The sequence below is a fragment of the Pelophylax lessonae genome, assembly GCF_965119305.1.
Source record: "Pelophylax lessonae genome assembly, chromosome: 2".
NCBI lineage: Eukaryota > Metazoa > Chordata > Amphibia > Anura > Ranidae > Pelophylax > Pelophylax lessonae.
The window spans coordinates 617,511,578-617,524,027 of record NC_138769.1 but is presented as its reverse complement, the minus strand read 5'-3'; the positions used below and the strand labels follow the sequence as shown (position 1 = coordinate 617,524,027).

The 12,450-nt window shown below is 44.3% G+C and overlaps 1 protein-coding gene across 1 annotated transcript in view; it reads right to left on the bottom strand.

Annotated features, from left to right (window-relative positions):
• The window catches only part of PARP4 (poly(ADP-ribose) polymerase family member 4), a 351,198-nt gene extending 340,946 nt beyond the window's left edge, over positions 1 to 10,252 (bottom strand). Inside the window, exons 1-2 of the mRNA XM_082247633.1 lie at positions 10,118 to 10,252; positions 5,177 to 5,360 (exon numbers count right to left, since the gene is read on the bottom strand). Of these exons, the coding sequence (XP_082103759.1) occupies positions 5,177 to 5,360; positions 10,118 to 10,249 (316 nt within the window). The 5' untranslated portion in view covers positions 10,250 to 10,252. The remainder of the gene's footprint in view (positions 1 to 5,176; positions 5,361 to 10,117) is intronic.
• Between the last annotated feature and the right edge of the window lie 2,198 nt (positions 10,253 to 12,450).

Below are 12,450 nucleotides of genomic sequence, written 5' to 3'. Positions count from 1 at the left end.
GACCTGCAAGGCCAGTCCGGTGCCACTAGGATGACCAGAATCCCTTCTGCCTCAATCCTATGCAGAAGTCTCGGCAGAAGAGTCAGCAGCGGAAATGCTTACATTAGACGATATTGGCTACCAGAGCATCCGTGGTGTCGGCCAGAGCATCCTGAGACATTACTATGAACCTCTGCACCTTCCTGTTGAGATGAGAGGCCAACGGGTTCACACTGGGAGTCCCCCACCTGACCACAGTTGATGAAACACCTCCTGGTGCAGACACCATTCTCCTTGATCCAACTTCTGCTGACTGAGGTAATCCACCTGCCAATTTCCCACCCCTGGAATATTCACGGCAGGGATGGCTGGAACAAGGCGTTCTGCCCATCTTAGAATGAAGGCTACCAGGCCGCTAAGGCACTTTTGGTGCCCCCTTGATGACTGACATATACCACAGCCATGGCATTTTTCGATTGAATCCTCACAGGGCACCCCTGCAGATAATCCCTTCACTGAATTAGGCAAAGTCTGATGGCCTGCATTTCCAGGATATTGATCGAGAGACTGGACTCCTCCCAAGTCCAAACTCACTGAGCTGGATCCGTACCCAAGACATCTCCCCATTCGGAAAGGCTGGCATCCATTGTGACCACCGTCTAGTACAGGGGGAGAAAGGATTTTCCCTGTTGAATCGCCAGAGAGCGGAGCCACCAGATTAGGGATCCCCTCGTACTCCGGCTCAACGGGATCAGATTGTCTAGAGGCTGTGGATTCTTATTCCATTTGACAACGATCTCCTTCTGTAGAGACCTGGTATGGAACCGCCTCAAAAAGGTGGAGACCATCAGGCCCAGCACTTGCATGCACGTCCTGAGGGGTGATCGCCGTTTGGACAACAGAAGCCGCGTTGCATCCTGCAACTTCTTGAGTTTCACCTACGGAAGAAACAACAGGGCTAAGGTCGTGTCCAGGGTCAGGCCCAGATAGTCCAGTTTTGTAAACAGAACCTGAACAGATTTTTGGAAATTCAGTTTCCATCCGAACTCTTGCAAAGTTCGCACTGAAATGTCCAGATTGTCTTTCAGGGCATTTGGAGACTCTGTTTGCAGAAGGAAATCGTCCAGGTACCCCAGCACCGCAATCCCCTTCTGCCTGAGTAAAGCCAACACTTTTGTAAACACCTGAGGAGCCGAGGAGAGACCAAAGGGTAATGTCACAAATTGATAGTGCTCCTCGCCCACAGCAAAGCGAAGGAAACGCTGATGCCCGACATATATTGGGATATGAAGGTAAGCGTCCTTGATATCGATAGAGGCCAGGAAATCCCTTTAATGAAGAGGTGCCACCACTGTGCGAATTGATTCCATTTGAAATTTATGAACCTGCACAAAGCAGTTCAAAGCCTTGAGATCCAGGATGGGACGGACCTTGCCTTCCTTCCTGGGAAGAGTAAACAGGTTTGAATAAAACCCCTGAAAGCGCTCCGATTCCGAAACCGGTAAAATGACCCCCTGTGAAAGCAGATCTTGTACCACCCTAAGAAGACCTTGTAGATGATCTAGGTACAAACGCAGATTGGAAGGAAAGAACCTTGCCGGAGGCACGGACCGAAACTCAATCTTGTACCCAGACCGAATCAACCTTTGGACCCATTTGTCTTGAATCCAGGAGGTCCACGGATCCGGAAAGAAGCGAAGACGTCCCCCCATCCCAAGTACAGGGGAGGGTGCCCCTTCAGGCAGAAGCAAGCTCGTCTGCGGTCCCAGAGGGGCCCGCTGTTGACTTACCTGGCCCGGGCCTCTTGGAATCCGCTGCTGGGATACGGGTGAATTTGATCCCTGGTCCTTAGATCCCAAAGGACGAAACGACCGATTTTGAGTCGAGAAGAAAGAACCACGCTTCCAACGAGTCTCTTTACTCCTGGCAGACTGCAGAAGCAGAGTACTCTTATCTCCTGTAAGACCCTTAATGATCTCCTCCATGGAAGCACCGAACAAGCTGTCTCCTACAAAAAGGAGATCAGTCACTACCTTCTTGGAAGCCTGGTCCGCAGACCAGTATTTCAGCCATATCATGTGGCGCAGAGTCACCGCCATCACGGACACCCTAAAGGCTAAGGGGGCCGCATCCAGAGAGGCATCACAGATATACCCGAACCCCTGGACCAACTGGTCCGTCAGGTCAGGAGGAGGTTGTCCCCCTTCCAAATCCTGGCGCAGGAGCTTAGCCCATTCCGTTAATGTCTGTGAAACCAAGGTTATGGCAAACACTGGCCACAGAATGGAACCGCCCATGGTGAAAAGGTATCGTACCAGATATTCAGCTCTCTTGTCAAAGGGGTCCTTAAAGGACGGAGAGTCCTCCACCGGAAGGAGGGTGGCTTTATTCAACCTGGAAAACAGAGTCCACCACGGGTGGTACTGTCAGTTTCTTTAGCAGGGACTCTTAAAACGGATACCTTCTAGCAAAGCACAAGATATAAAAATAACCGCGCTGAGCTATAGCAAATTTGAGCAGCAGCTGTAGTGGGAAACACTATAAGAAGAAATAAAAATAACAAGCTGCGCTGGGAAATAATAAATTGAGATAAGAACAATATTCCAAATGTTCATAAGATCATACAAATGCTTGAGGCAAATAACGCAAATAATGCCCAAAGGGACAAATAGAAAAGTCCAAAACTGAAGAATTCCAGAGTGCAGATATAGAGTTGATATGTCCACCACCAAAGATCACTCAATCAGCCACAGTGATGCATGCTAAGGCTATGCGCTTACCAGATGGAAAAGGTTTAGTCGCATTATACACACTCCAGATTTCACAGAAGCCAACTCAAATGCAAACTCCTCTCCTCTCCTAGCCAGGTCCTGTCAGATATAGGGATCCGCAGTATCCAGCAAGTAGACCACCAGCCACCTCGTCCAAAAATTAGATTCCAGCAAGTATATGCAAGAAAAATTGGGCCACAATAGTGTAGATGGTCTTACACAATCATTTATTAATAAAGAAAATACACTCACAATGTGATGAGATATTCAGCGCCTTCTAGCAAAGCGCTTATGGACCCCGACAGTGTGTTTGGAGGAACCCCACTGACTTGCAACAATGTTGTTGAAATAGGCGGAAAAGGGGAATACCTTTGCCGCCTTGGAGGTTCTGCGGGTACCAAATTGCACCGACGCAAGAGTAGCTGCGTCCACCGACGCAGTAGTAGCTGCATCCTCAAATTTTAAAGTTTCCCGTACTGATACAATCAATGCATCCACCAGCGCCTTTTTATGCAGGACTGTAGTGGAAGAGGAATCATCCTCACTATCAGAACACTCAGGGTGCGTGAATGAAGACAGAGTAGGCGGACTCACAACCGCGGCGGCCAAACCCACCTTTGAATCTGAAGAGGCAGAGGATGCAGGTGAAGGCGGAGGAGGCTTTTTACGCATCCTATTTTGGAGAGCCAAATCTACCTTAGACACCAGGGACTGCAGGATCGCCGTCATAGCAGACCCCGCAGCCTCAGAGAGGGGGGTCAGGTGGTGACACGTGCTCCAGGGACTCCATGGGTTAACCTAGAACTGACAGCAAAAAGTGTAAAATTGCTGTAAAAAAAAAAAAAAAAAGTTATGGGTGAATGGGGGTGTGGTCCGCAGAGGGACCCCAATATTGAGGGGGGGAGCGACCAATCCAGGGAGGTGCCCACGTCCACCCCAAGGGGCCACTACTGACCGCACCATGGCACCAGGCAGGCACCACTCCAGACAGACCACCCACCATCTTGGCATGGGGGTGCTGTGGGCCAGAGGTACGCTGTGACTCAGGTTATGACTAGGATCATGACCAGGGCTATGAGTCCTCGCAAGACGTTTAACTCGTCGCCAGCCCCCATCCAGTGGGCATATGTCACGGCCAACCCAGAGTGGAGCTAAGGTCGGGTCATGCCCGCTGGCCAGACTGGGAAGACCGTAAGGATCTAGGCTATCCAGTCCGTCGCCCAGTCCAGCAGTTGATTGTAGTTCTCACAGGAAAAGATTTCTCACAGGAACAGAAAATAATAAAAAGAAAAAAAATAGTTTAAAGAGGAAAAAAAAATGCTAGGACCAGAGATCCCAGCAAGAAACTAGGTCCTTACTCCTGAATAGGCAGAAAAAAAAAAAAACCTAAAGTCCTATAGCAGGAAGTGGGAGTATACCCCCGAGACTGCCCTATAGGCGTGGTTAAATTTTTTTCCGCCTAGCGTCCTACTCCTATGGAGAGCAGCATAAACCCATCGCTCAAGAATATATGGAGCTGTGTCCATCAATAAATGAAACAGAAACAACAGATTAAGGCTGGGTTCACACTGGGGTAACCTGTCAGATGACTTAGTCCGCTGACAAGTCGCGCCCCATTCAGTGCAATGGAACCGTTCTAATTGGAGCGATTCAAGCCGCTCCGACTTAGAAAAAGGTTCCTGCACTACTTGGAGGCGACTTGCATTGACTTCTCTTAAAAGAAGTTGTTTACAAGCCGCGATGTAGTTGCACTGTGTGGTGCGGCTTCAAAGTCGGGCGACTTTGAAGCCACGCTAGTGTGAACCAAGACTTAGGGTAGATTTAGACATGCGTCTTAATCTCCCTTGGCTCTGAAGCCCGATCTGAATCTCCCTTGGCTCTGAAGTCCGATGCGCTTTTGGATCGAACTTCAGAGGCTACTGACAGGTGGTGAGGAAGCGATGCACTAGGCCTTTGCATTTATTCATTTCTATTCACGCGTTCCCTTAGTTCTACTTCTGCAGGGTGGACGATCCTGTCTTATCTGATGCCAGCTTCGGATGTATGGTCCTTCAGGTGGCTCTTTGACCTGCAGGCAATCCCCTAATTCCTGTTTTTTCCTTGGCTTGTAAGCAGTTGTTTGTACTGTACTGTACTGTTATCTGTACTGCTTTGCTACAAAACTGAGGCATGCTAGTAGTTGTACCCTGGGCTAGCCTAGTTGTATTGCTTGCCAGTGTTGTGTCCAATCATCCTGTAGTTGGCAGTATACCTCAATGATTTAAGACTTACTGTGTCCCTCAATTCACTTAAAAAAAAACAAAAAAAAGATTTTATGGAAAGTATAAAAAAAAAACAAAAAAAAACAACAAGTTTTCACTAAGAAATTCATGAAATAATTTGGTATTTTATCTAGGCATACCATTCCAGCATTTATAAATATGTACCTTTGACTTGGTCCTGCTTCACTTCTAAAGCTCTATTATCACACAATCCCACCTCAACAAGTCGATTCTCCTGGATCGATCTCCAAATGAAATCAGGCTTCACTACTGGTATACAATACTTCTGAATATTCTTCTGCTGGGAACTATTCAGAGTTGCATCACTTACTGCAACAACATGTGTACACTAGAAGACAAAGAACTCTGATCAAAATGAAATTCACGTATAAACCAAACAGAAATAGACAGTAAAATTTGATCATAGTATAACTTCACTTGTAAAATTTCCTTTTACTACATATCAGGGCATTTCTATATAAAATTATAAAAAATGATGAACTATTATTTTTACAATAACTGAATTAGGGCTCATGCACACTGCAGCTCAAAAGAAGCTGCTCTTACAGGCTTTTGAGCATTTTTGCGCTCATTCTTTTCTACCTGGAAACTCCCCTCCATGTTAGCCAATGTGTTCATGCACACTTTGGCTTTTTCAGGAGTTTACAGGGATATGCTCTTACAGGCAGCAAAAACCCCAAACTCACGTTTTTTGAGAGGAGCTTTTGAACAGAAAAGACGCCCAAGTGCCCAAAAAAGCGAGAAAGTGAAAAAGAGCATGAAAAAAGCTCAAAGAAGCTCAAAAGCATACACAAAAAATAGGAAAAATGAGCTGAGGGGAGGGTGTGTGAAAAAACAAACAAAACGCTTATGCTCAAAAGAGCTCAAAGAAGCTCAAAGGAGCTCAATAAAAAACATGCAAAAGAACCCAAAAAAAGTACAAGCTTCTTCAAGTTGAAATAAAAGCTCAATGGCTGTAAAAGCAGCTTTTTTCAAGCAGCAGTGTGCATGAAACCTTTACGTGAAACATTTAAGTCAAGGGACAGAAGTCTGGGTTGGAGAGAGAATTCATTAACCAGAGCTGCAGTTGGGCCGGGCCCCATCTCACTCGTCATTGTCTAAAGGACTTTGAGTGACAGCAGTGGGAGCCAATGGTGCTGCTGCTGTGTCTTAGCCAATGAGGAGGGGAGTCTCGGACGGCTGAGACCGTTGTGGACTTCGCTATATCGAAAGGGGGTTCAGGAAAGCATTGGGGGGGGGGGGGCTGAGTGGGGCTGCTGCACACAGAAGGCTTTTTATCTTAATGCATAGAATGAATTAAGATAAAAAAAACCTTCTGACTTTACAACCCCTTTAAGACAAAATTAAAATTCTGTATCAGATGTACAGGACAGCCCGAATCTCAATTCTATGGCTGAACTGACACCTAGTGGTCAGGAGAAAAATGACCAGTTACCACCCACTTTTTAACCAATCAATCAATCAGGTTACAGTAAATATTAGTTGAGGAGGAGTCGAGAATACAGACAAAATACAAATGAGGACACTTTTAAAGAAAGACACTTTCTTTGACACTTCCTTGATCACACTGAGAAGGCTGCTGCTCTCGGACTACTGCTGATATCGCTGCCTGAGTCAAACCACCATCTCATGCCATAATACCTTGAACAATTTTTCTGATGAGGTATAGGCAAAAGAATTGCTACAAACTTTTAATATTTTGCTCCTAGCTCTTCACTTGTGTTTTATAAAGTTATTATTTAATGTGTATAGGTTGCTATAATTTGCTAACATTTTTCCAAGTATTCACCTATTTTGTATTCAGAAATTGTATGGTATATGGTGCAATCGTATGCAGATCTCTGTTGAAAATCTCTTGCTATTGTCGGTAAATAAACCAGTTCTTTGTTAATTGTTCCTGCTAATTCAGTAAAGTATATTGTCTTTAGAACTAGTTTAGTAGTGTTTTATCCTTTTGAGATACGTCTCGTGCTTTTCTATGGCCGCAAAAAGTGAGAAACTGTCTCAAGAGTGTTATTTATTTTATTTTCTTGTCATAGCACATCATAATTTAAGGTTTTATTGGTTTCTATATTTGCCTTTAAAAAGTAATTATATTTCAATTGTGTGGATTTCCTCGATTGTGTGTTTGAATTATAAATCACAAGTAATTTTAGTTTTGTATATAGATATATAAATGAACTTGTAATTTTAATAAATTATATTTATTAATCCAATTGGGAGATATTTGTATATTTGGTAAGAAATCACCATAGCTTAAAGAACTGGTATACTATTTAGTGTCAGAACTAAATTCATATTATTTATTAAGTTATTTATTATTTGTCATAAACGGCTATTTTTTTTTTTATAATTCAGGCACCGCCCTTTTATTAATAATTTATCATTTAAAAAGCCCCTCATTTTAATTTAATTAAAAATTTTCCCTTTATACATCACAACCAGATTTTTATACCACACACTCACACAACATACAGAAAAGTGAAAAATTGCAATTATTAATAATTCCAGACAAAAGAAGACCAGGAGAAGATGGAAGCCTCAACAAGGGGGGGCGGCATAGACATTGCATAGTTTCCAACATTCTCAAAAAATGTATAGGGCCAATTTTTGTCTGTGGGCGGAGTATTATTTTATTTAGGGGTGGGACATTCATGTGTGGGTGTGGCTGAGATGGAGAGGAGTAATGCAGCGCTCCGTGGCGAAAAATAGGCATGATTTAAAAACTATGCGTTAAAAGTGGGCGTGGTTTAAAGGGGTGTGGTTAAATAGAGTCTGAGGTGAAAGAGGGATGGAGGGAGAAGAAAGAGAGAAAGACAGAAAGAGAGAAAGACAGAAAGAGAGAAAGACAGAAAGAGAGAAAGACAGAAAGAGAGAGAAAAGAGCTAGGAGAGAAGTAAGGAAAGATAAAGGGATGGAGGGACAGCAGGCCAAGATCCTACACCATAATACCAATATTGGCGCTTTTCCACTGAATGGTACGGATCGGTTTGGTGCTTTTCCACTGCATGGTACAGGTTAGAAAGGTTCTGTACGGTTTGGTACAACGGCGCTTTTCCACTACATGGTACGGCGTCCATATCGTACCGATACCATATCCCACAATCCTTTGCATGCAGCATTGATTGTTTGTCACTACTAGCCACTGATTGGTCAGAGAATCGTTGTAATCCCACCTACTTACTACTAAGTACTACAACAGTGGAAAAGCAAACGGAGCCGAGTAGAGCCTATACAGCGCTGAAAGATGATGACTAGTACCACGCAGTGGAAAAGCAAACTGAGCCGAGCTGGGCCAAGCAGTGCCGAGTGAAGTTGAGCCGGTACTTGCAGTGGAAAAGTGCCATAAGTGTATGCCAAAAAGTTTAACAATCAGCAGAAAAAGATACTCCAAACACCACCCCCCCCCCCCACCCCCAGGCAGATTCCATCAAACAGATACAGGAGATGGTCAGAATGTGAGGACATGATGCAGGAGATGGTCAAAAAGGGTGTGGACATGGTACAGGAGGCGGTCAGAGAGGGTGCCGACATGGTACAAGAGATGGTCAGAGACGGTGCTGGCATTGTACTGGAGATGATCAGAGAGGGTGTGGACATGGTATAGGACTTGATGTGCACCTCCAACCCAGCTCTGTACCCCCGCCCCCCAACACACAAAACGTCTATCAGAGCACCCAATGGCCACTGACCTGCAACTGTGGTGCTGGCAGCATCCCCCCCCTGCATCTGGCTGTTAGCTCAGAATTGAGGGGGGGGGGCAGGCAGCAGCTCTGTGGTGCCTGTGCAGGATATCCCTCCGGCTAGCAGATGTCTACCATGTGTACAGTGGAGACAGGAGGGGCCTCCAACCTGGGCAGCTAATCGGCTTCAGTGTACAAGTTAATTGCTTTGTTTGGACACTGAAGAGAGAAGCCGATTAGCTGCTCTGGTCAGAGGCCCCTCCCTTCAACACTGTACACAAGGAAGTGACCTGCTAGCTGGAGGGAGATGCTGCGGCTATATTTTCACAGCCGGAAACTTCACGGCTATCACGGCAACCTGACAGGTTGCCCAGAGAACATCGGGACAAAGCCAATTTCCCATGATTTTTCCCGGGACACGGACAGACCGGGACATGGGTCTGAAATTTGTGAGTGTCCCGGGAAAATCAGGACTGTTGGCACCTATGACATTGCATCTCAAGGAGGGGCACTTTGCAAGGTAAAGGTGCATAATGTGCTCAGCAGACTCACACACTATGACAAGAACTCCTGATTTTTTTAGCTCCAATTGTTTTTTGGGTTTTTTTGCAGTTTAGTTCTGCTTTTAGTGCAGAAAGTTGAAAAAGAGTCTAAAGCCCTGTGTAAACTCCATCTACAGCAACTAAAAGCTTCCACGGAGCTTCCAATTCTCACTTCTAAAGGCTCAACAGAGTGGCAGAGGTGCTAAGGAAAGAAGACTATTTACTGCTGGGGAGGAGGCCTGAAACCAAATGGGTCTCTTTAATCAGCATAGAATAAAATGCAGGCTTGCTTTAAAGATCTGTATGATGGGCAGGTTAAGTGTTAGCGCCAGTCCTAGAGTTAAGTTAGGGTAAAAAAAAAAAAAAAAAGCATGCAGGGTACTTTTTCTCACTTTTTCTTTGTACTAAAGGTTTTTGGTGTAAAAAAAAACAAAAAAAACAGTGTACTGCATTATTCACAATGAGCCCGGCCATGCCCTTTTAGCCTTCCTCTTGCAGTGCGCTGCCTCATCAAGGTATGGAGGCAGCAGTGCTTGAAATGGAGTTGGAAACTGCAGTAAGGAAATCTCACCCCTGGAGCTCACTGTAGAGAAACATATAAAGCCAATGGATGACACAACTCATTAGATTCAACCTATTGTTGAAAAAAAAAAAACTTTTAAAAAAGACAAACCCTTTAAATGCTAATATAATTCTGCAATTGGGGCAAAGAGACAGCATTTTTAAACAAGGGCCAGTGTTGTCCACAGGAGGACATGAACACAGGAGCACTCCTAGCACAGTTGTTATACATGTGGCCAAAGGCAGTAAGTCACCAATACATAACAAATGCTGTCAACATAGTCAGTTGCTACACATACCTTTTCATTGATAACAATGCAAATCGCTCCTCCATTGGAAGTTATGCTGGTCTTGAGCTTTGTCTTTTCTTTGGATGGTAAAGAGTTGACTTTGAGGAAGAAAACACAGTCTGAAAAGATGCCTACACCCATTCTAGAACTAAGAAAAGAAAATCGGTCAATGTACTTAGAACAAACTTTGCATTTTTCCTTTAAAAGTGAGAGACTCATAAAAATAATTAAGTGGTTGTAAAGTCAAATTTTTTTCTTATAACAATAATGAACATGTTATACTTACCTGCTCTGTGCAGTTGGTTTTGCAGAGAGCAGCCCAGATCCTTCTCTTCCTTGGCTCGTCTACTTTGATCCTTGCCCCTCCCTCCTGTTCAGTGCCCCAACAGCAAGCAACTTGCTATCGGGACACCCAAGCCGAGTCACAGTTCCCTGTGTCCATTCAGACATAAGAGCCCGTCCCCTCTCTCTCCTGATTGGCTAGCTGACTTTGATTGACATCAGCGGAAGCCAATGGCACAGCTGCTGCTTCTCAGCCAATCAAGAGGGAGAATCTCGGATGGCTGAGACACTCCTGGACATCGCGGGACAGAGTGGGACCTCAGGTGTTTAGGGGGCTGAGGGGGACTGCTGCACACGGAAGGTTTTTTTTTTATCCTAATGCATAGAATGCTTTTGACTTTACAACCCCTTTAAGTATAAATAATCAGATCATACTTAAAAATATTAGGTATGAATAATTCCTGGACATTGAACTGTGAGCTCATTTTTATTGATGTTTAACGAGAGAGAGAAGAAGAAAAAAGAAAAAAGAAAAAAGAAAAAAGAAAAAAGAAAGAAGAAAGAAGAAAGAAGAAGAAAGAAAGAAAGAAAGAAAGAAAGAAGAAAGAAGAAAGAAAGAAAGAAGAAAGAAGAAAGAAGAAGAGAGGCACTTCACTTAAAGTTATGGGTAGATTCTTTTGGGTTAAGTCTTCTATTAGCCCAAAATACTTTTCATTTACAAACTACATCAGCATTAAACCGATACAAGATCTTTGTTATGGTCTCCATGGTGTGTCAAAACATTATCTGGAACAGATTGCTTTGGCACAAAGCCTTTTGACTCCAGTAACAATAATCATCAAAACAGTGCGAGGAGTGCCAACAGCCACACATAAAACAACTACAAACTGTACAAATTTAAACAGCCATCCATTCCTATGTGTGAGCTTTATTCAGCACTGGGAAGGGCCACATAGTGTATGCGGACAAAGGTACAGATTTGTTACGGCAGGCAGCACTCAGAGGGGTGGGGGGGATATATTAACATACAAGTTCACTAAACATGAACTTGTTCTTTAACATGTTAATGTAATTTTTAACAGGCCATTTTGAATCCTTTGAGTGTGTTGAAATGGCCACCTCAAAGTTTCAAATTGTCCATAAGGGGGCTAATGCCCCGTACACACGTGCAGATTATCTGAAGACTTTTGTCTTCAGATTTACCTTTTCTATGTAGTGCAAGGGCCTGCCGGATTGCATACAAATTGAAAGTGTTTAGGTTTGACCTCATATTATATGGTTTTGGTAAGTCTACAGACAAAAGTCTTCAGATAATCTGCACGTGTGTACGGGGCATAAGGGTGGAGGGCCAACGTTTATGAGGAAGCCACAGTAGGGCCGAGAGAGGAATTGGGGTGTCTTTAGGGAGTTCGAGTACCCATAAGGGGATGTCCGAAGTCGCATGAAGTAAAGTCCGTTTGGAAGATCTGAATGGCCTGGTAGTATTTTGCTAAATTAGGTACTCCAAGACCTCCCGGTAATTTGTGTCTATACTTGGCAGAACATGACACCCTGGAGCGTTGGTAAGCCCAGATGAAGGAAAGGATCCTGCTTTGCAGAAGGCATAGAAAGAAAGAGGGAACGTGAACCTGGAGTGTGTGAAAGTAGTATAGAAGGGAGGACAATCATCTTGACAGCATAAATGCCGGCTATCCAGGAAATAGAGGAGAACCGCCAAGATTGCATTAGGGAAGTAAGTGATCATAACAAAGGGTTTTAATTGGTGGCAAAGAGGGAGGAGTAAGAAGGAGTTAATTTGATACCTACATAGTCAAGGGAGGAATAATTTCAACGACATGGGAAGATTTGAAGCCGAGACACAGTGGTGCATGGCAAGGCGATATTCAGAGCTGTGGTCTTATGAGGATTTATCCACAGGTCTGAGAAAGCAGAGAAACGGGAAAAGAGGCTCTGTAGGTTGGGAATGGTCATCAAAGGGTAGATCAGGGTCAGAAGGGCGTCGTCAGCAAAGAGGCTGACTATGTGGCATACACCCACATATTAAATGCCGTAAACGCTGG